Here is a 24,383-nt window from a genome sequence, read left to right as displayed (position 1 = left end):
TCCAAGAAGTACCCAGACTCCACTAGGGTCTTTCTCAGTGCAAATTGTGAGTTGCAGAAAACTGATTTCTCTTGAGTCTGGTCTAGTATCCTTTTCTTTGCTTCTCTGCCTCAAAATCCTAGCCTGGAGCTGTGCTTCCAAGCTTGCCGGTCCCTCCTGAGGAGAGAGCCTCTCCCCCTTGCTCCATTTCCGAGGCATGCCCCGTAGGGCTTTCCTCTGGGTGTCAGCTCCACCGTCAGTCAGGTCTCTGGGCCCCAGAGTGCCAGACCTTTTGGCTCTTAAGCTTTCTGGAGAGATGCTGACATCTCCCCTGGGGGGTGAGCTAAACCAACGTCTCTAGTGAGGCTGGGGCAGGAAATGGTCTTTCTAGCCCCCCTCCACCTTTCCCTCTGTCGGAGCGAATTAACACCCGCCTCCCCCCCCCCCCCCCCCAAGAAGATCCTGGAAATGCTTCCCATTGCCAGCCAGAGAAGGCAGGTGAGCAGTGTCCCCAATGGTTAATTTCTTATCCACACCATCGCTGCCTGGACCAACAGGGTTGCACTGCTTACACCAGGTCACTTCTCCTGTTTGTCTCCATGCATTAGGTTTAGTCTGATGGCTTCATCACACCTTGCACTTCACACTGTGTAGGGCTCAGGAGGCCATCTCTGGCTCTCGGAGCCCCTCAGGTGAAAGAGCATGGTTCTAGGCAGAGAGAGCATGGTGGAGGGAGGGAGTGGCAGTTGGCCCAGGCCGACTTGGAATTTGACTGGAAAGAGCTCCACTGTCTCAGCTTCTGTTTTGGCTTCCTCTGGCACTGCCCAGATGGGCAAGAAAAAAAACGTGAGCTCTCTCTAGTCAAACCATGTATTTCCGAGATGAGTGAATTGAGCAAAGGATTTATTCCTCTTTTGCTTGCTTTCCAACATTGGGTGGCACCTTCCCACCCGCCTCTCACCTTTGCAGCCCTGCCTATCCCAAACCAACGTGAAATTTTTCAAGACAGAATTTTTGGTGACTACACTTTTTCCCTGCTAACAAATCTCTCTGACAGTCATCCAGCCGTATTATAGTATAGTTAGCTCTTCTGCAAGTTAAATCCTGTGCCCAAATTGGAGCCGCATGCAGTAAAAGCCAGTTGGCATGCACTTAGCCATACAGGATATGGGCATTTTTCCTGCTGCTGACATCGGGGCTATACAACTTCTGCTGTGTTAACACTTCTTGTCAGAGAGAAAGAAGCGAAGTTTGGTGAGATGAGCATAAACCAGCCTGGGAGGAGGCTGGTTTATGCTCATCATAAACCAGGTAGGACTAGAACTCAGCATCAACCAGCTGAGTTCTAGTCCTACCTCACAGTTGCCAAGTCTCTTTCCTTTTCCTGAGCCTCAGTTTCTCCATCTGTGAAATGAGGGTGACTATTTAAGACCCTCTCAGACCTCGGCGTATGAATCTTATTTCCTCAATGTAGGAATCTGATTTTCTTCAATTGGAACTGCCGATTGCTGGGTTAATGGGGTGTGTGTGTCCTTGGTCATGTAAGAGGCCTAGTGAATCCCCCTCTTCTTCCCTGACTCCAGGTAGGCCAGGAGCACATTAAACACAGTACAAGAGCCTGCCAGAGAGGGAATATCGTCCATCCCAGAGTTTCTCCCCGAGATTTGCGTTTCCTTCCTGTCCTCAGCATTAGTTCAGGAGCACATGTGGGACAGTGTGTGTGTGCCTCATACCTTTAAAAGACCATGTTCATGGGACCACAGATACACTCCAGTGGTGTCCCTGCTTTCCAGCTCCTCCCCCCAGTACTTTGACCCCTTGGTGGTGGCATCTGCTCTGCTTGGTCCTGCACCTTCCAGTAGGTCAGTGTTTTCCTTTCCAGCCCCTACCTTGCTGGTCAACCCACCCGACTGCCTGCCTGTCTGGCTGCCCTGCCTCTGGATCAGCCTGGCACGGAGCCCTGGGCATTGGGCCAGCTCCTCCTCCCCTCCCCAGCCTGGCCCGCTTTCTCAGCTACTGCCATGCTTGGAGCGTGCCAGGTCCGCCCCCTTCAGAAGCTTTCCTACACAATTATTTTTTTCTCCACCTCTCCACTCTACAGGGATAAGGAGGCAGGGTGGGGAGGAAGGACTAGGTCAGTGGTGATCTTATGGAAAGGGCAGAGGTTGGCACGTTAGGACATCTTTTATGTGTGATTTCCAGCTGGGGAGAAAAACTGGGATGGGAGCCAGCTTTGGGGGGGGTGGTGCTTATTCTCCGGTGTCAGCCGCATGGGACTCTTGTTGAGGAGTCAACAAGATCACCCACTTCTTTTTTTTGGCCGCACTGTGTAGCACCCGGAACTTCCCCGACCAGGGATCGAACCCACGCCCCCTGCAGTGGAAGCATGGAATCTTAACCACTGGACCACCAGGGAAGTCCCAGGATCACCCACTTCTGAAAGGGTACTGTGGCCAGCCCACCTCCCCAACCCACTTAACCTTGTCTATTCTCTTCTCCCATCCCAAACCAAACGGAGGGGACTTCCCTGGCGGTCCAGTGGTTAGGACTCCTCGCTTGCACTGCAGGGGGCACGGATTCGATCCTGTTCGGGGAACTGAGATCCTGCAAGCCCTGCAACATGGTCAAACAAAACAAAACAAAACAAAACAAAAAAAAAACCAGCAACAGCAAAAAAAACCAAACTGGGGTCCCCTGCTGGACTGTAAACTCCTGAGAGCAGGAGGCTTGCCTGGCCTCTTCATCCCTCCACGCTCTGTGCTGCAGCATAGCGCCTTGCACTGTCCAGTAGAAATGCGAGGCAAGTCACATATGTAAGTGTAAATTTTCTAATAGCCACATTAAAAAAGAAAAAAGTGAAATTAATGTAGACGATTAACTCAAAAATTATTTTTAAAGTTAATTCAAAAGATTATTAGTTCAATATGGAATCAATATAAACGATTAATGAGATCGTTTACTTTTGGGGGGGCTACCAAGTCTTAGGAACCCAGTGTGTATTTTATTTTACTGTTAGAGCCTGTCCCAATTCATATGCTAAATTTTCATTGGAAACAGTTGATCTGTATTTAGAGTTCATAAAATATACAGAAGAAAAAGTTAAATTATACAAACATTTTAATTTTAAGAAAAAATTCAGTTGCTGATTTGAAGTGCTCAGTAGCTACATATGACTAGACTAATGGCTACTGTAGTGTGGACAACACAGGCCCAGTGCATAGTAGGTGCCAAGAAAATCTGGAATGATTCCACAGCAGCTGGACACCAGAAACCTTGGGGAAGTGGTAGTGACCTTCTTGACTGCTGATTAGAATTGAAAGAGCATGGTGTTACTGCAAGTTTGAAAAATCTTAGTTGCTCACTCTTAAAATTGCCAGGTAATAACCCCAACTCCATCCCCAGTCAAGCTTAGCTTTCTAATTGCCTTGGGCTAGTTTCTTCCCACATTTTCGAGGAGATGTCTGCAGGCTGGAGTGAATTTTGCATTTTGCTGGTGGAGAGTGTTCTTAGCTTTTATCATATTTCCTAATGGGAACCTAGTCTCCAGGAAAAAAAGGGGGTTAAGAACCACTTAGGCAGACCATTAAGGCACAGAAAATCACTCTAATTAAGAAAGTGTATCACTATAGGTGGACAGGGTTGATCTCTGTCTGGGGACACAAGATCCAGTAAAATGGACTAATCCTAATCCTTGTTCCCCTGATATGAGAAACTGAGGTCTAGGGAGTTGAAGGCCTAACTTGCCCAAGAGCAAGCAGCCTGCTAGTCAGAGAATCACGGCCCGGGGGAGGGGTGGAGAGGTGAAGGGTCTAATCTGGAGATCCTGGTTTAATCCTAGTTCTCTGGAGAGATGAAAGTCCAGGTTTGACTCTGATAGTGGCCTCTGGGGGTTGAGGCCCCAAGACTGAAAAGATTTCCAAAACCTACTGTTGCCTCCCTCCTCACAACTGGCCTGCTCCACCCTGGTTTAAAGGAACGCTTCCCTCTCGGGCAGGGTGAGGCCGCCAGCGTGATTGAAGATGGCACACTACCCTCTGGGAATGGGGGTGGAAAGAGGAAGGAGCTGGTTTGCAAAGGGTTAGAAAAAGAACACTCCCTGGGGCAGTTTTTAGCTGTCCTCCGGAAGACCTGAAGACTGTTCCCGGGTGCATTCCGTCCAGGTGTGCATCTGTCATATGGGGAGGCCCCCTTCTGCAAAGTGTCCTATCTATGCATCTGTTCCTCTCTCCGCTCGACTCAGGCCCGTTCTCCCTGCCCTCAGCCGGCTCCTCACCAGGGCCTGGATTCTTGCTAATAAAAATAAAAGAGGAAAACCTCATTGGCTTAGACCCATTAATTTTGAATCTGTGATGACTTTAAAATTGGGTGAGCTAGAATTATCTTTTTATTTTTGTTTTATTTATTTATTTATTTTTATTGGAGTATGGTTGCTTTACAATGTTGTGTTAGCCTCCACTGCACAACAAAATGAATCAGCCACACACACGCAGATATCCCTTCCCTTTTGGACTTCCCTCCCACCTAGGCGACCACAGTGCATTAGGTAGAGTTCCCTGTGCTATAAAGTATGTTCCCATCAGTTGTCCATTTTATACATAGTATGAATAATGTATATGTGTCAATCCCAGTCTCCCAATTCCTCCCACCCCACCCCTTTCCCCCATGGTATCCATACATTTGTTCTCTACGTCTGTGTCTCTATTTCTGCTTTGCAAATAAGATCATCTATACCATTTTTCTAGATTCCACATATATGCGTTAATATACGATATTTGCTTTTCTCTTTCTGACTTACTTCACTCTACGACACTCTAGGTCCATCCACGTCTCTACAAATGACCCAATTTCATTCCTCTTTATGGCTGAGTAATATTCCATTGTATATATGTACCACATCTTCTCAGAATTATCTTTTTTTAAAAAGTTTTTTGTTATGGAAAAAAAAAACTTTGGAATGTGGAAAGGATAATTAAATAATTCCACCATGTACTCATCACCTAGCTTTAAAAATTACCAAATCAGGGCTTCCCTGGTGGCGCAGTGGTTGAGAATCTGCCTGCCAATGCAGGGGACACGGGTTCGAGCCCTGGTCTGGGAGGATCCCACATGCCGTGGAGCAACTAGGCCCGTGCACCACAACTACTGAGCCTGCGCGTCTGGAGCTTGTGCTCCGCAGCAAGAGAGGCCGCGACAGTGAGAGGCCCGTGCACCGCGATGAAGAGTGGCCCCCCCTGCTCGCTGCAATTAGAGAAAGCCCTCGCACAGAAACGAAGACCCAACACAGCCAAAAATAAATAAATAAATAAAATTACCAAATCATATCCAGTCTGTATTAATTTTCCCCCTAATTACTTTAAAGCAAGTCCTAGACATGACATTTTATCTGTAACTATTTCAGTATGTATTTCTAGAAATCAGTATGATTTTATTTTATTTTTTATTTTATTTTTTTGGCCGTGCTGCACGGCTTGTGGGATCTTAGTTCCCTGACCAGGGATTGAACCTGCACCCTCGGCAATGAGAGCACAGAGTCCTAACCACTGGACTGCCAGGGAATTACCTGATTTTAAAATATTAACAATATATATTTTTTAAAAATAAATTTGTTTATTATTTATTTTTTGGCTGCGTTTGATTTTCATTGCTGCGCACGGGCTTTCTCTACTTGCAGCGAGCGGGGGCTACTCTTCGTTGAGGTGTGCGGGCTTCTCATTGCGGTGGCTTCTCTTGTTGTGGAGCACGGGATCCAGGCACGCAGGCTTCAGTAGTTGCGGCACGTGGGCTCAGTAGTTGTGGCTTGTGGGATCTAGAGCGCAGGCTCAGTAGTTGTGGCACACGGGCCCAGCCGCTCCACGGCATGTGGGATCTTCTGGGACCAGGGCTCGAACCCGCGTCCCCTGCATTGGCAGGCGGACTCCTAACCACTGTGCCACCAGGGAAGTCCTAAAATATTAACAATATTATCAAATGTCTAGTCAGTGTTCAATAAGCACAGAATCACTTTTCCACTAACAATGGAAATATGCGTCTTAAGGAGTTACAAGTGGGATGTTTCGACTTATTGGAGAGCAGCACCCACTCAGCAGGCCCGTTGTTCACTCTGTTGTGTGAACTCTGAGTATTTTAACTTTGTTCTCAAGCCAAAACTTGACTATATTTTGGCAAAGGCTTTTTTTTCCTTTCTGCCATCAAAAAGGCAGCGCAGGGGACCGTGCAAAGAGCCTGGAACCAGACAGTCTTTGGGTTCAAGTACTGGCTCTGGCTCTTAGAACCTATGTGACTTGGCAGATACTCAAGCCCTCAATCTCAGGACCCCAGTCTGTAAAGTGGAGCCATGGTTATCGTGGTCATGGGTAGTGGGAGGCTTATAGGAGGTGCTGAATCTGAGCCTGGCATCTGGTAAGCACTCCTCAAATGTAAGCTTCTTCCTTAATGAACTGTTTTCCTTCCCATTCAGTCTCTAAGTCAATGACATTTCTCTAAAAAGGAGAAAAGGACGAGAGCTTCCTGCCCAGGGAGCACTCCCAGCCATACTTCCGGGTGCCTAGCTCCTGTGCTTCCTGAATCTCTTGTTTTCCTACTTAACTCCTTACGACGCCGTTGCTCAGATGCTCTCTCCCTCCGGTCTCTCCTGGAATCTCCCCTGGGCTTGAATGGTCACTTGGTCCCTGTGGCCCTGGTGTCCCCTGCTTGTCCCCAGCAACATTAGAAAGGAGCATCCCTTGTGATTGCTCTGTATCTGGGGAGCTGCCCCAGGGCCTGGTAACTGCCCTGCTGGTCAGGGCAGGCAGAGGGGGTAAGAAGCCACCGGGTATCAGCATCCAGGGAAATAATTTGACTGGCGCAACCACTGCCTTCATTGCCAGGGGCTGGAGGCTTCATTCTTTCACTCAGCAGGTTTATCAGCTCCAGGGTGGGTGGTGGCTCCTGAACCTCTGGGAGTTCCCTTGCTTTTCTAAACAATGGGTGTTAGAGTTTAGGGTCCTGCGCATAGTGCAGTGCCCTACTGCCTGTAGGGCGAAGGCTCCACTCAAACCTAGTGGGAGCCGCTCAACAGGAGTGCTGGAGTGGGGCCCTTTGGTTGTCACGGGAGGTGGGAGTGCCGGGGCTCTCTCTAGGCTGTGGTATCTGCCGCTATTTCCCCACCAGTGCAGAAGCCTAACCATTTTACTGTCACAGGTAGTGGCTCCTGGGGACCGGGACTGAGCACCACGGCATGGCAGGCACACCCCCGCCCCCCGCCCGCCTGCTTTAAGCCCTCACAAAAGCACTATCAGTTTTCCGCAGGAAACTAAGGTACTGAGCGAAGAAGTAAGCAGTTAGGGTCTCTTAGCTTCCATGCTGATTCCCCAAGCCCTCAGCACACTGCCCCGGCCCAGTCTGAGCGAGGCATCCAGAAATACCTGTAGGGTGAGTGAGTTACCCATGGGTTCCTAGAAGGGAGTACTGGGTCCAGTTCTCAGCATGGTCACATGTGCTTTGGGCCAGAAAGAAATATGGTGTGTTAAGCACCATACTTAACACAAACCAGGCCAACGGCATAAAAGACAAAGGTTCTTCTTGGTCTCTGTGTTTTTGTCAGGGTTGGGGGCTTTGCTGGCCAGGTTTGGAGGCCTGAAGGGGCCTGGCTTGGGTTCCCAGGATTGGGTGTGTGTGCCCTGGAGGGGTGGGTGAGTCCCTGCCTGTTGGGGGTGGGGGAGGGTTGCCAGGATGTCTTTTCTTTCATTGGTTGGGTGTCCCTGCCCTCCTCCCCCTCCTGGAACATTCCAGACATTCCAGACTGCCATTGCTTTCAGGATATGGATTAACATCCCAAACTGAGATTTGATTTCACCTCCCCATCCCCTCCCAACTCCTCCCTACCCTGAAAAGGAAGCCCTTAAAACTGGGAGTTTGAAGTAGGAAGAGGGTATTTTTGACCCTTGACCTGAGATTATAGTGATCTATAGGACCATCTTGAAAGAGTGCTCTTCAAACTAAACTTTTGCAGGGGACTGCTTTAAGCTCTTACTGGTTTGAACTCCAGGCAGGCACCGCCCATCTCCTCGCAGTCCTTCCAGAAGCGTTTGCTTGAGGGAGGTCCTCCCTCAGCTTAGGTAACCCCTGTCACTAGCATTAAGGTAGATCAGTGTTCTCAATCTTCCAATGGTATAATCATCTCTTCAGTTCACCAAGAGTTTGATTTTCCTCATGTGAGGGCCCCTGCATTTTCTTTGCCCATTTCATCACGAAATGTGTTGTGTATGGGAAATCCTATATGCCATGTCATGCAGATGCCATGAGGCTCCCTCTTGGCCAGTGAATTGGATCCCAAGAAGCTGGCCTGGTGTGGGACCCAAGGACCTGGAACTGGACTTGTTTCTGACCCTTGTCCTGCTGTAATCTAACCTCCTTAGATCAGGTTCATGAACCAACCAAAGTAGAGAACTGTGGACATAGATTCTCCAACACTTATGCTACATTTCCCTTAAGTTATTTCAACCTGGGAAAAGATTTCATTGATTAAGACTTTCTACCCTCAAAGCGGCAGAGCTAGAAGGGATCTTAAAGACCCTTCTGTTTCCATTTTACATCTCAAGACACTTGGTCACAGGGATGAAATGAGTGACCTGGCTGAGGACAGAGCCAAGATCAAAAACATTTACAGTTAGAGTTTAGCATCCCTTCCCTTGCTCTCATGTGTTTTGAGTACCCCTTCCCCCTAGCTTGGCAAGAACTGCCTTGGGCCCTGTTGCATGTCAGCCAGGAATATGGGGCCTGAAGCTTGAGTGGCTTAGTCAGAACAGCCAATCAGGGGCAGTTTAAGGGCTAGAACTGGATTTTCTTGCTTCCTAGTTTCATTTTCCCTTGTGCCACTAGAATTTTGTTGGACCATGTCCCTGAACTAAGAGTTTGTGATCAAGGATATGCAAAGACATAAGTGACAATTGACCAATGCAGATCAAGTCAATTGAAATGTTTTAAACCCAGGGATTAGGGCATTGATTTGGGTGGTGAGCAGTTAATCACTGTGGGAGTCAACCTTGAACCTGAAAGCCTTCCTCAGGGAAAATTACATTTTTAAGAGGGATTGGAAAGATGGAAAGGAGAAACCGTAGTAAACTGGGAGGAGGGAGGGGGTGGTCCTAATGCTGGGTTGTGTGCGTGTTGATTACTCCACCTTAGCATCCACACATGTGTCTGTTATTACATCTTAAGTACTTACTCCAAGCCCTTTGCTAAGCTCTTGATAATATTATCTAACATTACTTTATAGCTCCCTGTGAATAGGTATTATCCCTGTTCTACAAAGGAGAAAATTGAGCCTCAAAGAAGTTAAATAACCTTTTAAAGATCAGTGCTGTTAAGTGGAGCACAGGTTTAAATCCATATCTGTACCAAGAAAGAGCTGAGCTGCTGCCAATTATCCCGCTGTAATTTGTTTGCATATATGTTTCCCCTAATAAATTGTGAGCACCTTGAGGCCAGGTACTTTGTCTGTTTTATCATTGTGTCCCCAGCATGCAGAACAAAGTCCAGCATGAAGTAGACACCGATTGAAAAGGTATCAGGTTAATGATTCGTGTAGTAATTCACATAGCTAGCTCTGTATTCCTAGATCCTGAAACACAGTGGGTGGTAATAGATGGCTGCTGAGTAAGAGAACTGGTGAGGAGAACCTAAGAGAGATAAACAAAGCAGATGTGACTGGGGTGGGGGGGGAGGAATTATGTTATCCCAGTGCTTAGGGCATCTGATTTTGGCTTTCCTATCTGTGGTAGCACTATATTTTGCTCTCTAAAATGAAGCCAAATCTCCATTCCCAAAGGTTATCATTCTCAGACTCTAAGGCTTTGGTGTTGAGCAGAAGGTAGGAAGATAGACCGGAACAGGACTAAAAAATGCAAGGTCACAGGCCCCTAGAGTATCCAGAGCTGTCACTGATGCTGTTCTCTCTAATTTCAGGAGTCGAAAAATACAGATCCGAAATATTCCACCCCAGCTTCGATGGGAAGTAAGTGACTGCGGGAAACTCTCAGTGGCACTGGGAAAGAAGTCTGGGTCAGCCTGAGTTGGCAGAGATGACTGGGAGCTGTCCTGGGGGTTTGGGGCTAGGCCAGAGAAGCTGGTGCTGAGGGGAGGCTGGTTGGATCGCATCCTTAACCCAAGACTTCCAATATTAGTCCTTTGGGCAGTCGCTACCGTGAGAGGCATTAGGGAGGTGGGAAGGGTATTCCCTGAACCCCAAACTTAGTGATGACAGAGGATCAGCTAGGGACTCAGGTGGCACAGGTCTGCTTCCAAAAAGGCCCTTAAATGCCTTTTTGAGCTCAAGTACATTCTGTAAAGACACCCCGACGGATTACCATCAGCATTAGTACCTGAGAAAGGGCAAACTGAGCAGGTAACATGCTCAATCCCCGCCAAAGTCTCTGCCTGTACCCCAGTGCTTTGGGGTGAGGAGTGTCTAGTGATGCTTTGTGAGTTCCTGGGATGCCCAGAGCAGCTGTATTGCCTTCTCCCTGCTCCCAGGTACTGGACAGCTTGCTGGCTCAGTATGGTACAGTGGAGAACTGCGAGCAAGGTAAGAGCGGGCAGAGGAGTGGGGCGGTGGGGTAGGGGTGGGTGTTGGAGTTGGGGGCGGGGGCGTGGGTGGGAAGAGGGGCAGATGGCCAGAGGTGTGGAGGGAGGTACGCTGGGGTGGGGGCTGGGACATGTAGTTCCAGCTTCAGCTCTGCTGCTTCTCCGGGACAGGTTTCTCCTCTGTTTAATGAGAGACTCAACAAAGTCACTCATTCCAAGCACGGGGTCCCCAGGCTCCTGGGGCCAACCAAGGTAGCAATAGAGGTCCCAAGATTTTAGGAATAGATTAAGAATGGAAATTGTGCACGTGGCCTGAGTAAATCTGTAGCCCTTTTACTTTAAAAGCTTCACAATTCTTTGTTTTTGTCTGGAATAATCAATGGGTTGTCTTTTTTTTTTTTTTGGTAGAACCTCTCATTGTGAGCTACATGTCTTTGGTCAATTTAAAAAAACAGGATTTTTGTACATATTGATGGGCAGGCAAAATCTTTCAAGAGTGGAGAAGAAATTATTTTTATTATTATTTAAATTCTTTTTATTACTTCTCCTTCAAGAAGGAGAAATAATAAAAAAAGAATTCTAGATCATAAGAAGTTTGCTACGATTTTTGAAATTTCTCCATTGCTTAAGGTTATAAATTATTTTCAGAGAAAATAAGCTAAAATAAAATTTGGAGTGATTTGGGTTGGACATAAAGCAGAGCTTGGTCATTAGGTAGGCAAAATAAACAGTTTGAGTTTGCAGAACTTTAAGAAACCTAGACAAGACTTAAGTATTCATCTCCAAATTCTTTGTGGAAAGGGGCAAGCTGTAAATCATTATAAATGATTAAAATACTTGCCTGCATAAAGGTATGAAGTGCTAAATCAATCAAACACGTTCTCTCCTGCTGACCCCGAAGCTTGCCTTTTATCATAAACGCCAGGACACAACTGGAAGCGCTGATAACCATCGCCCAGTCCTGCTCACAGCTTAGACTGATGACTCAGTTACTCCTGGACAAAGAGACAGCAATGGCTTGGGAGCACACTGGAGAGCCTCACTGGGGGCGCCCAACAGGAGTCACCGCTGGTTAAGAGGCTCACCAGGGAGCTATAACACACCGAATCTGGGGGCAATACCTGCTACCTGGAGAGAACAGAATGGGAAGTGTTTGATTTTGTAAAAATTAAGTCTTCTAGTCTGCTCAGATGCCACTTTTTAATTAATTAATTTTTGGCTGCGTTGGGTCTTCGTTGCCGCACACGGGCTTTCTCTAGTTGCGGCGAGGGGGGGCTACTCTTCGTTGCGGTGTGCGGGCTTCTCATTGCAGTGGTTTCTCTTGTTGCAGAGCACGGGCTCGAGGCGCGCGAGCTTCGGTAGTTGTGGCACGCGGGCTCGGTAGTTGTGGCTCGCTGGCTCTAGAGTACAGGCTCAGTAGTTGTGGCACACAGGCTTGGTTGCTCCGCGGCACGTGGGATCTTCCCGGACCAGGGCTCGAACCCGTGTCCCCTGCATTGGCAGGTGGATTCTTAACCACTGCGCCACCAGGGAAGCCCGGCAGGCGGATTCTTAACCGCTGCACCACCAGGGAAGTCCCATCAGATGCCACTTTCTAAGCAAAGTCCTCTCTGTCCACCCTTTTACTTTTTTTCAGGGAGAGAATGACTTTATTATTATTTTTTTAATTGAAGTATAGCTGATTTATAATGTATTAGTATTAGTTTCAGTTGTACAGCATAGTGATTCAGTATTTTTAAAGATTATACTCCATTCAAAGTCATTGCAAGATATTGTCTATAATTCCCTGTGCAATATATTTTTGTCACTTGTCTATTTTATTTAAACATTTTTTTGGCCACACTGCGCGGTTTGTGGGATCTTAGTTCCCTGACCAGGGATCCAACCTGGGCCAATGGCAGTGAAAGCGCAGAGTCCCTATCACTGGACCGCCAGGGAATTCCCATCACTTGTCTAATTTCATACATAGTAGTTTGTATCTGTCAATCCCATACCCGCATACCCTTAAGGTTCTCCCCCCTCCTCTTGGGTAACCGCTAGTTTGCCTTCTGTCTGTGTTTCTGTTTCTGTTTTGCACGTACATTCATTTGTATTTTTTAGATTCCCCGTATAGGTGATAGCACACTATTTGTCTTTCTTTGATATTTCACTAAGCATAATGTTCTCTAGGTCCATCCACATTCCTGCAAATGGCAGAATTTCATTCTTTTTTATGGCTGAGTAATAGTCCTTTGTCTCACCGTCTTTTACATTTATTTATTTGTTTGTTTGTTTATGGCTGTGTTGGGTCTTCGTTGCTGCGTGCGGGCTTTCTCTAGTTGCGGCCAGCGGGGGCTACTCTTCGTTGCGGTGCACGGGCTTCTCATTGCAGTGGCTTCTCTTGTGGCAGAGCATGGGCTCTAGGTGCGCGGGCTTCAGTAGTTGTGGCACGTGGGCTCAGTGGTTGTGGTGCACGGGCTTAGCTGCTCCGTGGCATGTGGGATCTTCCCGGACCAGGGCTCGAACCCGTGTCCCCTGCATTGGCAGGCACATTCTCAACCACTGTGCCACCAGGGAGGTCTCTGGTAGATTATTCTTTTAGAATCTTCCTCTCCACTGAGGTGGGAGAGCTGTACCGCTGAGGTCAGAAGGGCTGAGAGTGGTCTGCATTGCAGTTTTGTGGCTAAGTGCCTTCAGTGTTGTGGGGCGGCGGCTTGATTTTTTTGGTCCAAGTCCTCCATGCCAGGGCTAAGCAGGCCTAGGCGACCCATAATCACAAGACGAGGCATAGCGGTTAATTTTATCAATCCCCAAAGGGGGAAGAGTATGTGCCCAGATCGCCTGGAATTCTAATGTCCAACCCAGGTCCACTCCCAAATCCTTCCCCCCAGACTCCATGGCAGCCACCCTTGTCAACTCATTCAGCTAGGTCGTGATGCACTTACATTTGATCAGTATATCCTTGAGGATACTCTAAAATGGTTTTGGGTGTTTCCCCAAATCTCTTCAGCCAGGTCCTTACAGACCACTTCTTGGTCCAGTCTCACTAGGTGTGTGATTTTTAACTAGTTTAAATTTCTTTCTAAGAATAAATTTATCTCCAGATTGGGTGTGTGTGTGTGTGTGTGTGTGTGTGTGTGTGTGTGTGTCTTTTCTCCCTGTTGCATAACTGCCGAATATGTTGACTGCACACCCTTTTGTATTCCTGGCTCTCTTGAGGGCTGGTAGGGAAATCAAAGGAAGGCATGTAAAGTCTAATTTGAATTTTCCAGGAGTTGTGGTGAAAGCGGTCTATAGGGGAAATGCTTTGTCATTCAAGTATTTCCTTCTTGATCGCATAACCATCAAAGATGAGCTTTTTACAATGTTTACATCATTGGTGCCATCTCCAGATCTCACTGCTCTAACCTTGACCTCTGTTTTGCTTCCCCAGTGAACACCGAGAGTGAGACAGCAGTGGTGAATGTCACCTATTCCAACCGCGAACAGACCAGGCAGTGAGTGGACCCAAAAGTGGGGCAAGGGAGGGTCTTTGTGAGTGGTGAGAGCCAGGTGCCCCTGCTTGGGCAGAGATGGGGTCTAGGTGGGCACGAGTCTGCACCTAGCCTCTGATTTTGTGGCAACCAAATCCAGACTCTTGTCTTTTGGTTCAGGAATCTGAAAGGTTCAGAAACCTCACCAGGATTGATAGCAAATACTTTGAAGGGAGAGACCCAAAGACCCCCCGGGGAAGGTGGGACATCCTCTTTAGGACAAGATACTGGCTTTTAATAGGTGTCTGGTTGCGGGAGAACCCATAGGGTCCTTTGCTGTGTTCATGGCGCCATCTAGTGGTAATGAGAAGGAACTAAGACCTAAAGGATTTGTTATGATGTGGCAGAGGCAGACATTTTATCTCAGGGATTGCCTTGAGTCCCATCACACCCACAATTTCTGGCTCCTTAGCCTGTTTGGTTGAGTCACATTTCTCCACCCACTGGTACTGACAGACGTGTATACTTTGTGTACTCATTTATACTCTATTATAGGCCATTTTGCTTTTGATGGCTTTCTTGTCCCTTCAGCATGTTGCCTCTATCCCATTTGTTTCCTCCAACCTAGTGTAAAATCCCCCCACTTTCTCAAACCATTCAGTTTTCTTTTAGTTGCCTGCTGGACTCAGAATTTTCTGGAGGTCCCTGTGGCTGATCTATGGGCCTTAACCTGGCTTTAAGTCAACACTTGCTTACTTCCTACTACATATTGTTGCCTTGTTAACATTTCTAACCAGCATCAGCCTTGGGAATGGATGGCGCTTGTCCCTTCCCTTCAGTGTCCACCAGTCCCGTTTTTCAGACATTCTAGATAGACTTAAACTCCTGCAAGCCATTCTGTCTCCACCTCTTCTGTTTCCATGGAGTTTGCTTAAATGTGGACGGTATCACTCTCAATAGGTGACACAACAAACCTTGTTTTAGCACGTTTTATTTATTATTCATTTATCGCGAATCACATGTGATTCTCATGTGAATCCTATGTGATAGGTAGCTCTGGTCGAAATTCACAAGCCAATTCCAAAATTCAGTGGATATAACTTATTTGTGTTATAATACCTTACTTGATGTCCTATGCTATTTAGACTGGAAGGTTCTCTAAGGTGGAGGTGGGAGTGGTGCGCAGGTGGTCATCTCCCTTTCTTCTGGCATGTTCCATGTTGTAACCCAGCTGGGTGCTTTACACCTGGGAGGGCATTTGGTGTGATTGGCATGGATTGGAGTGACCAGTAGATTCTCCCTCTGTCCTCAGAGCCATCATGAAGCTGAACGGCCACCAGCTGGAGAACCACGCCTTGAAGGTCTCCTACATTCCTGATGAGCAGATAGCACAGGGTCCCGAGAATGGGCGCCGAGGAGGCTTTGGCTCTCGGGGTCAGCCCCGCCAGGGCTCTCCTGTGGCAGCGGGAGCCCCAGCCAAACAACAGCAAGTGGACATCCCCCTGCGGCTCCTCGTGCCCACGCAGTACGTGGGCGCCATCATCGGCAAGGAGGGTGCCACCATCCGCAACATCACAAAACAGACCCAGTCCAAGTGAGTCTTGGCTGCAGGGGAAGTGGAGGTGGGGCCAGGGAACAGTGGTTGGTGCCCAGGAGGCGAGGTCTCTCCTGGAAGCACGCTGAGGGGCCTCGACTCAACTTTACCTCTTAGGAAATGTTGGGGAGGTAGAATAAGCCTGGGGGGTGCCATTTGGTGGCAGTGGCTGGGCCACACACTTTCATTAGTAAGAAGGGTTCTATTTCTTGTAGAAAGTCTCGAGCAAACCTAGTCTTGGTAAGGTGGCCACTCCTTAGTGCTCTGTGATTTCGGCACCGCTTATTGGCGGCAACGGGATGGGGCCCGTCAGGGACCTTGGTAAGAGGTCACAGTTCTGACCCGTCTCCCATTCCACCACAGCCACCCCTCTTCTCTGATCTTTATAGCTGATCATTGTGTGCTCTGTGGAAAAAGAACAGGTCACGTTGTGTCCTTATTCATAACGCATCCTTTTATTATTTACTTTTAATTTGGGACAGTGTGCCGTGTCTTTATAGGTGTTGCAAGGGGGAAATCCAGAGTTCAAGGGGAAATGCAGCTTCAGAGCTGAGGGCTGTCGATCCCCCAACCCTGTATTCCCATGATAGACGCCACCACTCTCAGCCACCACCTCCTGACTGAGACAGAACCCATAGCAACAGGCTGGCCCTTTTCTCTGCCCATTTCAATTCTGCACTTGGCCTTGTTCCAAAAGGAGCAGGACTGTAGCGTTGGCTGAGGGTTAGCTAACCATCCGTGTACCTGTGGTCCTCAGGATCGACGTGCACAGGAAGGAGAACGCAGGTGCTGCCGAGAAGGCCATCAGCGTCCACTCGACCCCCGAGGGCTGCTCCTCTGCCTGTAAGATGATCTTGGAGATTATGCACAAGGAGGCAAAGGACACCAAAACGTAAGGCTTCAGCTTCTGGGCACATGGGGACTGCCACCTCCTCAACTCTAACACAGACTTTTTTAAAGAAAAATAGAGACAAATAGGAGACACAGAAATTGTACGAAAGGATAAAAGCTGAGAAAATGAATCCTCCTTGTAAATAACGCCTTGTATATCCTAGCAATGCTGTGCCCTCACAGGTTTGTGCATGTGTATGTATGTGCGTGTATTTTAGCACAAATAGGATCATAATGAACATGCTGTTCTATAGTTGGCTTCTTTTCGTCTATGAGTATATCTCTAAAACCATCACGACAGTTAGGATAAGGAACATATCCATTGCCCTTATTGACCTTGTGCCCTTGGCCACCCATCCCTACTTCCCATTTCTCTCCCTAAACAACCACTGATCTGCTGGTTTTCTTTGAAAACGTAATTTTGTCTTGGGGTTTACCTTGGAAACCCCTCATCTGCGGTGGTCCACCATCTAAGAAGCTCTTGTCCCTCACTTCTTCCCAAGGGCCGACGAGGTTCCCCTGAAGATCCTGGCCCATAATAATTTCGTGGGGCGTCTCATTGGCAAGGAGGGGCGCAACCTGAAGAAGGTCGAGCAGGACACAGAGACGAAAATCACCATCTCCTCGTAAGGCGCTCTCTCATTTCCCTTTACGAGTGGGATGCCTGGGCACCTGGGGTGGCCGTATTTCATTACTGAGCCTTAATATCTGCTCCTTAAGTTGGATACAGTTTCTGCTTGTTGAAGAAGAATAATCAAAGAAGCGGTAAAGAGCATTTATCTGTAAGGGCTGGAGCATTTATTATAGCGCCCATCACCGCTGTGGGCTGTTGTCAGCGTGCTGCCTCTTCAGTCCTCTGCTGCCACATCCTGTCTCTCTTGCTCTGCACCTGGAGGAGAGAACCTGTGGCCAGGAGCCAGGGCTTTGGGGTTTCGGGAGCATCTGCCAGGCCACGGGAAGCAGACAGACCCAGATCCTTTTCTGAGCCCTGAGCACGTGCTGTGGGTGGTGGTTTGCCTCACTGTGGGGGGAACCAAAGTCGTGCAGCTGTTCTAGCAACTCCGTGAGCACTGTGCCTCTTGATGTCGTCAGAGACTTACCAGTGGGCAGAGTCGCTGCTGTGTTCCTAAGGGCGCAGGAAGTGGATTGCCTGGCACCACTGGGGACCAGCTTCCAGCTCTGAGCATCCTGCCTGCTTTACCAGTCTGCTCTGAGTGTCCGCACCCCCCTGTGGGGAATCCTTGCCCTGCTTACAGACCCAAGGCCAGAAACAGAGAGCTATTTGCCCAAAACTAAACAGCCTGCAGAAATGGCATTGTTGTGTCTCGGCCCCAGCCAGGACCTGTTTCCCGGTCCTGGCCTGTCAGTGGAAGGCTGACGCTGCTCTGCTCCCCGCCCCAGGCTCCAGGACCTCACCCTCTATAACCCCGAGAGGACCATCACTGTGAAGGGCGCCATTGAGAACTGCTGCAGGGCCGAGCAGGAGATCATGAAGAAAGTTCGGGAAGCCTATGAGAATGACGTGGCGGCCATGAGCGTGAGTGTTGGCTGCCTCTGCCTGCCCTTCTGTGAGCCTGAGCCACGGCAGGAGTGGGTCGCCAGTGAGGTGGGCGTTCACAGGCTGGGGGGGCCTTGGAGATTTTTTTTTTTTTTAAAGCAGGCAGTTTGTTGAAATGTGGGCATTACATTTTTTTTTTTTAATTTTTATTTATTTATTTACTTATTTTTGGCTGCGTTGGGTCTTCGTTTCTGCGCGAGGGCTTTCTCCAGTTGCGGCAAGCGGGGGCCACTCTTCATCGCGGTGCGCGGGCCTCTCACTGTCGCGGCCTCTCCCGTTGCGGAACACAGGCTCCAGACGCGCAGGCTCAGTAGCTGTGGCTCACGGGCCCAGTTGCTCCGCGGCATGTGGGATCCTCCCAGACCAGGGCTCGAACCCGCGTCGCCTGCATTGGCAGGCAGATTCTCAACCACTGCGCCACCAGGGAAGCCCCAGCCTTGGAGCTTTTACTTTGCTTTTGGACCTCGATTCATCAGAATCCTTTTTAAATTAAATTAATAGGGATTCTTCATTTGATTCCTGGGGTGCAAGTGGGAGTCCAGTCTTGGGCTTTGAGGTCTGTGATCCTCCTGTAAAGTTTGTGTTTATGTGCACTTTAGTGGGGAGAGGGTCCATAATTTTCATCTGGTTTTTAAAGGGGCGTGAGGATGTGGGGCACGTGACCAAAAAGGTGAGTCCTAAAAGTCAGAGATCTGTCTCCTCTTCCTTGTCATGGGCTGAGTCCGAGGTATGTCTCTGTCAGAGCGGAGTAAACCACTAGAGAGGAAGGACGTCTGAGGGTCTAACGCTGGGCCTTCTCCTCAGGGCTGCCGGTTCTTAGTCCAGCGAGAGCCCTCGGTGTACATGTGAGTGTGTGTAAAAACCAGAAGGGCAGGCAGGTTCGGGGCAAAAGCACGTCATTCCGCTGTTTAGGGCCACTCACCCTCTTGTTCAGCCAGGGCCACGTACAAGGGCCACCAGGTCCTGTCAGAATGAGCCGACCTCTTTCTCTTGACCTTCCTTCCCCAGCTGCAGTCTCATCTCATCCCCGGCCTGAACTTGGCTGCCGTAGGCCTTTTTCCAGCCTCCTCCAGTGCAGTCCCACCACCTCCCAGCAGCGTCACCGGAGCTGCTCCCTACAGCTCCTTTATGGTAGGTGCAGGGTCTTGTTACAGGGGACCCCTGGGCCATGTGGCCGCAGGGTCCAACTCTTTGTGGCAGCCTGACGCTTGGGGATTTGAGGGGAGAGGGAAGGGCTCCCAGCCACTGGCGCCAGCCCTCCAGGGCATCAGCCCTGTGCACAGCAGCCTCAGATGCTGGCGGCACTCTTCCTCTTAGTCTTGCCCGGCTTCTTCCATTTGTCCCTGCCGCAGAGAGCTACAGAGCATGTAGCCCAGGGTGGCCGCTGGGTGCCTGCACCCCTTCCTCCTCCCGAGGATGCAGGGCAGGGCCACGGAGGGCTGCCGGGCTGTGTCCCTTGACCTGCGTTAATAACATGTCCTGTCTTGGCAGCAGGCTCCAGAGCAGGAGATGGTGCAGGTGTTCATTCCTGCCCAGGCAGTGGGCGCCATCATCGGCAAGAAGGGGCAGCACATCAAACAGCTCTCCCGTTTCGCCAGTGCCTCCATCAAGGTGACCTGCTCTGTCTCCTTCCAGTTCCCGGGGTGGGAGAGTGCTCTGCTCCCATCACCCTCTACTTTTGTTCTCAGGCACCCCATCTGCCTAGTGTTAGGCAGATGCTTTGCTTTTGACCTCGCTTGGTCCTCCGTGGGATGCCTTCCAGGCTCCTGGGCTTTCAGGCTAAGGGAGGAGGTGGTATTGTAGCACAGAAGAGAACTTCAGTTCAGGCAAGGCTGACCGGGTTCAAATCGCAGCTTCTGAGCTATAGGACCTGAGCCTTCGATTCCTCATCAGTACAGTAGGGATGATAATACTCTGAAGTAATGCAGCCAAAGCCCCTGGCTCAGTGCCTGGTGCACAGTGGTTGCTCAGTAAATGTTAGCTGTCTTCCCACCTTCCCTGGCCATGGAGAACCTGTCACAGTGAACAGATGTTTTGTTAAATTTCACAAGTCTCAAGCCATTGGTTTCAGTGGTCTGAAAGGTTTTGGTCAAATGCAGTATATGTTCTCTGAAGAAGAGCTCCGGGAGATTCTCTGGGAGGTCACTGCCCTCCCCCGACTGGTCATCTGTGCCCCTCCCTCTTGGCAGGACTCTACTGAAACCTGCTGGGGAGTGGGGGAGATGGGGTGTGGGCAGGGTGCCCCTACTTAGAGAATGTCAAGAAACGAACGCACCCATGCCCTCATAAGAGTTTTGGTGCAGGCGCGATAGCCTTGGGGTTCGGGGTCTTTGTTCTTCACTCCCCTGGCCGTCCGAAGTGGGGAGTGGAAGCAGGGTGGTGGTAGGGGTCTGGAGGAGGTGGAGATAGAGGGCACCTCTTTGACCGGTGTTTGCTTTGCAGATCGCTCCTCCTGAAACTCCGGACTCCAAAGTTCGTATGGTCATCATCACTGGACCCCCAGAGGCCCAATTCAAGGTTCTCATCTTTATTGTTTTTCCAAGTAGGACCCAGAGGAATCGAGTTTGGATGGGAGTGCAAATCTGTATCACGTTTTTAAGCTTCCCTGCAAAATACAGGGCTGCAAGGCTGCTTTCAAATTGACATCAAATGGGAATTCTGTTGCTTTCCCTCTTTGCTTCCTGAGAGTAAACAGGCACATGGGAAAGAAGGCAGTCTGAGGGCTTCTTCCTTGCCCTCTGCCTTAGTGACCAAGGAAGACCCTTCTCTCCTTTATGTCCCTATGACATGCCGAGGTTCTCGAACTTTTGGGCAGACAGCCAAAGAGCTGATAGCTTATTCTGACCTAGGGAGGGATGGACAATGGGGACAGCTCTCTAGACTGTGTGGAGTGACCAAGAGCCTGCCCTCTGAGTGAGTGACTTCCACCAGCTGCCACTCAGGGCCTTGACTTGCCAGCCACAGCTTGTCCAAGCCCATGCAAGCATCCCAGACCCCATGGGTCTGGTTTGTAGCTTAGGTACTATGTTCCTCTTGGGAGTTACGTATTCATACCGGGCAGTTACTCTGCCCAGGCTCCCCAGTGTTACAAGTGAGCAGGAGGAGTGTTGGCAGGTCAGTCCTGTGGACCTTCCGTATCACCTGGCCTACATGGTGACCCCCCCCCCTCCCCCGCCGAGTGGGGGTGGGCCTGTGGGCCAGAGGAGGAAGGGCTGGGGCTTGGGGAGCTTCCCTTTCGTCACACACAGGTGGCCCGCTGATACAACAATGACCTTCTCTTCTCAGGCTCAGGGAAGAATTTATGGAAAACTCAAGGAGGAGAACTTCTTCGGTCCCAAGGAGGAAGTAAAGCTGGAGACCCATATCCGGGTGCCAGCGTCGGCAGCTGGCCGGGTCATTGGCAAAGGTGGCAAAACGGTGAGCCGTGAGGGTCAGGTTGAAAGCTCTGGACATAGTCCCCAAACCCGACAGCTCTTCCCTGGCCCCCAGCTCCTCCACCCGGCCCAGCCTGGGTACTCGCAATTTGCCTGTTTACTTGATTCCACTTCCCAAGCCCAGCTCCTGACTCCTCCAGTTTCTACCTGCTAGTGACCAAGCTCTTGACCCTCCAGTCCCACCCATGTTTGACATGGACAGCACCCTGAGCTCCTCTCTGACCGGTCCTCCCTGCCCCTGCCCCCAGGTGAATGAGCTGCAAAATTTGACAGCAGCGGAGGTGGTGGTGCCAAGAGACCAGACCCCTGATGAGAACGACCAGGTCATCGTCAAGATCATCGGGCATTTCTATGCCAGCCAGGTACATATGTCGCTCCCCCATCACGGGAGGGCGGCAGGGCTCCAGAAGCATGACCTCGACAAGTCCCATGCACTCTGCCTGCCTCTGGGCTGGGTCATTCTTTCCTTCCAGGTGTAAGGGCATGAGGTGTAGATGTTTTATCCCTTCTTAAGGCTGTGGGGACAGTGATTTGACCGTTTTCATAGGTAGTCTGTATTATGTAATAACTGTGGTGTAGCATATGTTATATGTTAATAGTCTTCCCTGTCGTCTAACCTTAGTCCTTCTCTTTTGCACTGGATGAGAAGAGAAATGGGTCTCATCCACCACCCAGCCCTGTTCATGGAATAACGTCCTGGGTTGCCCGTTTGCAGAGCAGTTCCTTCACCTTTCCCAGAACCACTGCTCCCTCCTTGCTTCCAGTTCTTCCACCCTCCTGTTCTCTTCCTGGAACTCACATCCATCCCGGCACTGCTTCCAGTAAGCCAGCCAGCAGTGCCCAGCATTGGGACTGACCCCAGGGTCTAGAAAGGAGGGCAGGTATCAGGTTCAAATTATAGGATGATTGGAAGCTAGTGGGGTTTTCCTAAAACCCCCTAGTGTTGGAGCTAGAAGGGGTGTGGAGAGTATTGGATACAGTCCCTTCCACTCACAGAGGATAAGCATGTCACATCAGGCTTGTGGCCCACCTGAGGCTGCTCACGCAATCAAGGGCAAAACAGGAACCCAGACCCCAGCATAGTGTGACAACTTTCTCCGACAGCCCTTTGGGAGCCATTAATAGCCACAGAAATATTTAAGATTTATGGGTTCTGCTGCTACACCAAGCATTATTCTATGTGGTCTCTATTAACTCATGTAATCCTCATAACAACCTCATTGTACAAATGAGGACTGTGAGATTTAAATGATATATCCAGGGATGCAGAGAGCCAGGGTGTATTAAATACCAAAGTGGGGACATTTTTCATTGGTTAAAATGAGAACTCAGTGAAAAACTATGTAAAACATCAAGCACAGGGGTGACAGCGTAGGAATTAATGTATAAATATTGACTCCACATTCTTTCCCCAACCTAGACCAACTTTCTCTTTAACCAAGAAATCAAGCACTCAATTTATGGAAAGGAGACATTCTGGTAAATTTCTGTCAAGAGAATCACATTCTATAGTTGATTTCCCTTATAAAACTTTGTTCATAGGGTAGACACTTTTAAGAAGGAAAGAGTAAAGATACCAGTCCTCTGGTGTTCTGTCCACTTTCACAGTGGAGCTTATTTCACTACCTTTTGGTTATCCCAATGCATCCCCTTTCCTGGGATATTTACATGCATAGTGGAGTTGTGATTGGTGACGAGGTCTCCTGATTTTTGACCTTCTGACAACACATGCGCCTGGAAGCTCTGGGAGTTTCCCCTTGAGTTCAGTAACGTGTGTCCACTTGGTCATGTTTTAAATACTGATGAATGAATTTATACTACTGTTTATCCTCCCTTCCTCTGTATGAATCCAGTGGGTGCTCAGGGTCTGCTGGGAGGCAAAGAAACTTATGGTCACTCTAATCCTCAGTCTTCTCTTACCTTTCGTACAAGTCCAACATGACCTGTTGTTGCCGCTGGTGTCCAGACCCCGATGGCTTCTCTCCAAGGCTGTATCTCCTCGCCTTCGGAGATCCTCACTCTCACTTGTTCTGTCTGCAGATGGCTCAGCGGAAGATACGAGACATCTTGGCGCAAGTCAAACAGCTGCACCAAAAGGGACAGAGTAACCAGGCCCAGGCCCGGAGGAAGTGACCAGCCCCTTCCCATCATGTCGGCTCAAGGACAACAGGCCGAAATCGAGAGCACGTTCTCCCCAGCAGGCCTGAGAATGAGCGGGAATCAGGGACACTTGGGCCGGGATGTAGATCAGGTTTGCCCACTTGCTTGAGGAAGTCGTTCCAGTGAGGAACCCTGATCTCTCAGCCCTAAACACCCAACCAATTGGCCCAACACTGCCCACCCCTGAGGGTGTCACCATGGAAATTCTAGCTCAGGGTGCTTTTAAACGTGGATTGTTTAGGTTCTCCAGGTCCCACCTAGAGGGTGGGTCAGACCCCAGTGGGAAGAGAAATAAAATTTCCTTCAGGTTTTTAAAACATGCAGAGGGGTGTTTTAATCAACCTCAAAGGATGGTTTACTTCTTGACCCTAAGATCCTTCCAACCTTCTTCTACTTGGTTTATTGATTAAAATACCTCTATTCTTGTGCCCTGACATAGCCTTTTCGTATATTCACACTGGTTATGTTACCTTCCTGCTACTGGCAAAAGTGAGAACCAATCCATTGCTTTGCTTACGTTATTGACTCGAAGGGAGAAGACACATTGGCATCTGTAGATTAATTCCAGTCCCTTCCTAACCAACCAGTAGGAACAGCAAGGAATAAAGAATGGGGGAGAAATGGGGAGAAAGGTGATTGAACTATACAGTAATCCACGTTTAAAAGGAGTGCCCTTGTGGCTGATTGATTCCAGATCACCACCTTGAAAAATTGGCACAGTTCAAATTTCCCACTCTGTTGGGGCTTCCCCA

The 24,383-nt window shown here is 49.2% G+C and overlaps 1 protein-coding gene across 1 annotated transcript in view; it reads left to right on the top strand.

Annotated features, from left to right (window-relative positions):
* Positions 1-24,080, top strand: part of IGF2BP1 (insulin like growth factor 2 mRNA binding protein 1) — a 39,483-nt gene extending 15,403 nt beyond the window's left edge. The window contains exons 3-15 of the mRNA XM_059906874.1: positions 9,925-9,973; positions 10,492-10,543; positions 13,955-14,018; positions 15,307-15,588; positions 16,346-16,480; positions 16,983-17,105; positions 17,881-18,016; positions 19,046-19,168; positions 19,529-19,648; positions 20,480-20,554; positions 21,323-21,454; positions 21,720-21,833; positions 23,512-24,080. Coding sequence (XP_059762857.1) covers positions 9,925-9,973; positions 10,492-10,543; positions 13,955-14,018; positions 15,307-15,588; positions 16,346-16,480; positions 16,983-17,105; positions 17,881-18,016; positions 19,046-19,168; positions 19,529-19,648; positions 20,480-20,554; positions 21,323-21,454; positions 21,720-21,833; positions 23,512-23,604 — 1,498 coding nt within the window. The 3' untranslated portion in view covers positions 23,605-24,080. The remainder of the gene's footprint in view (positions 1-9,924; positions 9,974-10,491; positions 10,544-13,954; positions 14,019-15,306; positions 15,589-16,345; positions 16,481-16,982; positions 17,106-17,880; positions 18,017-19,045; positions 19,169-19,528; positions 19,649-20,479; positions 20,555-21,322; positions 21,455-21,719; positions 21,834-23,511) is intronic.
* Positions 24,081-24,383: the final 303 nt, after the last annotated feature.

The sequence above is a fragment of the Balaenoptera ricei genome, chromosome 20 (genome assembly GCF_028023285.1).
Source record: "Balaenoptera ricei isolate mBalRic1 chromosome 20, mBalRic1.hap2, whole genome shotgun sequence".
In the NCBI taxonomy this organism is placed as follows: domain Eukaryota; kingdom Metazoa; phylum Chordata; class Mammalia; order Artiodactyla; family Balaenopteridae; genus Balaenoptera; species Balaenoptera ricei.
The sequence above is the reverse complement of the archived record's forward strand: the minus strand, read 5'-3'. Positions and strand labels throughout refer to the sequence as shown.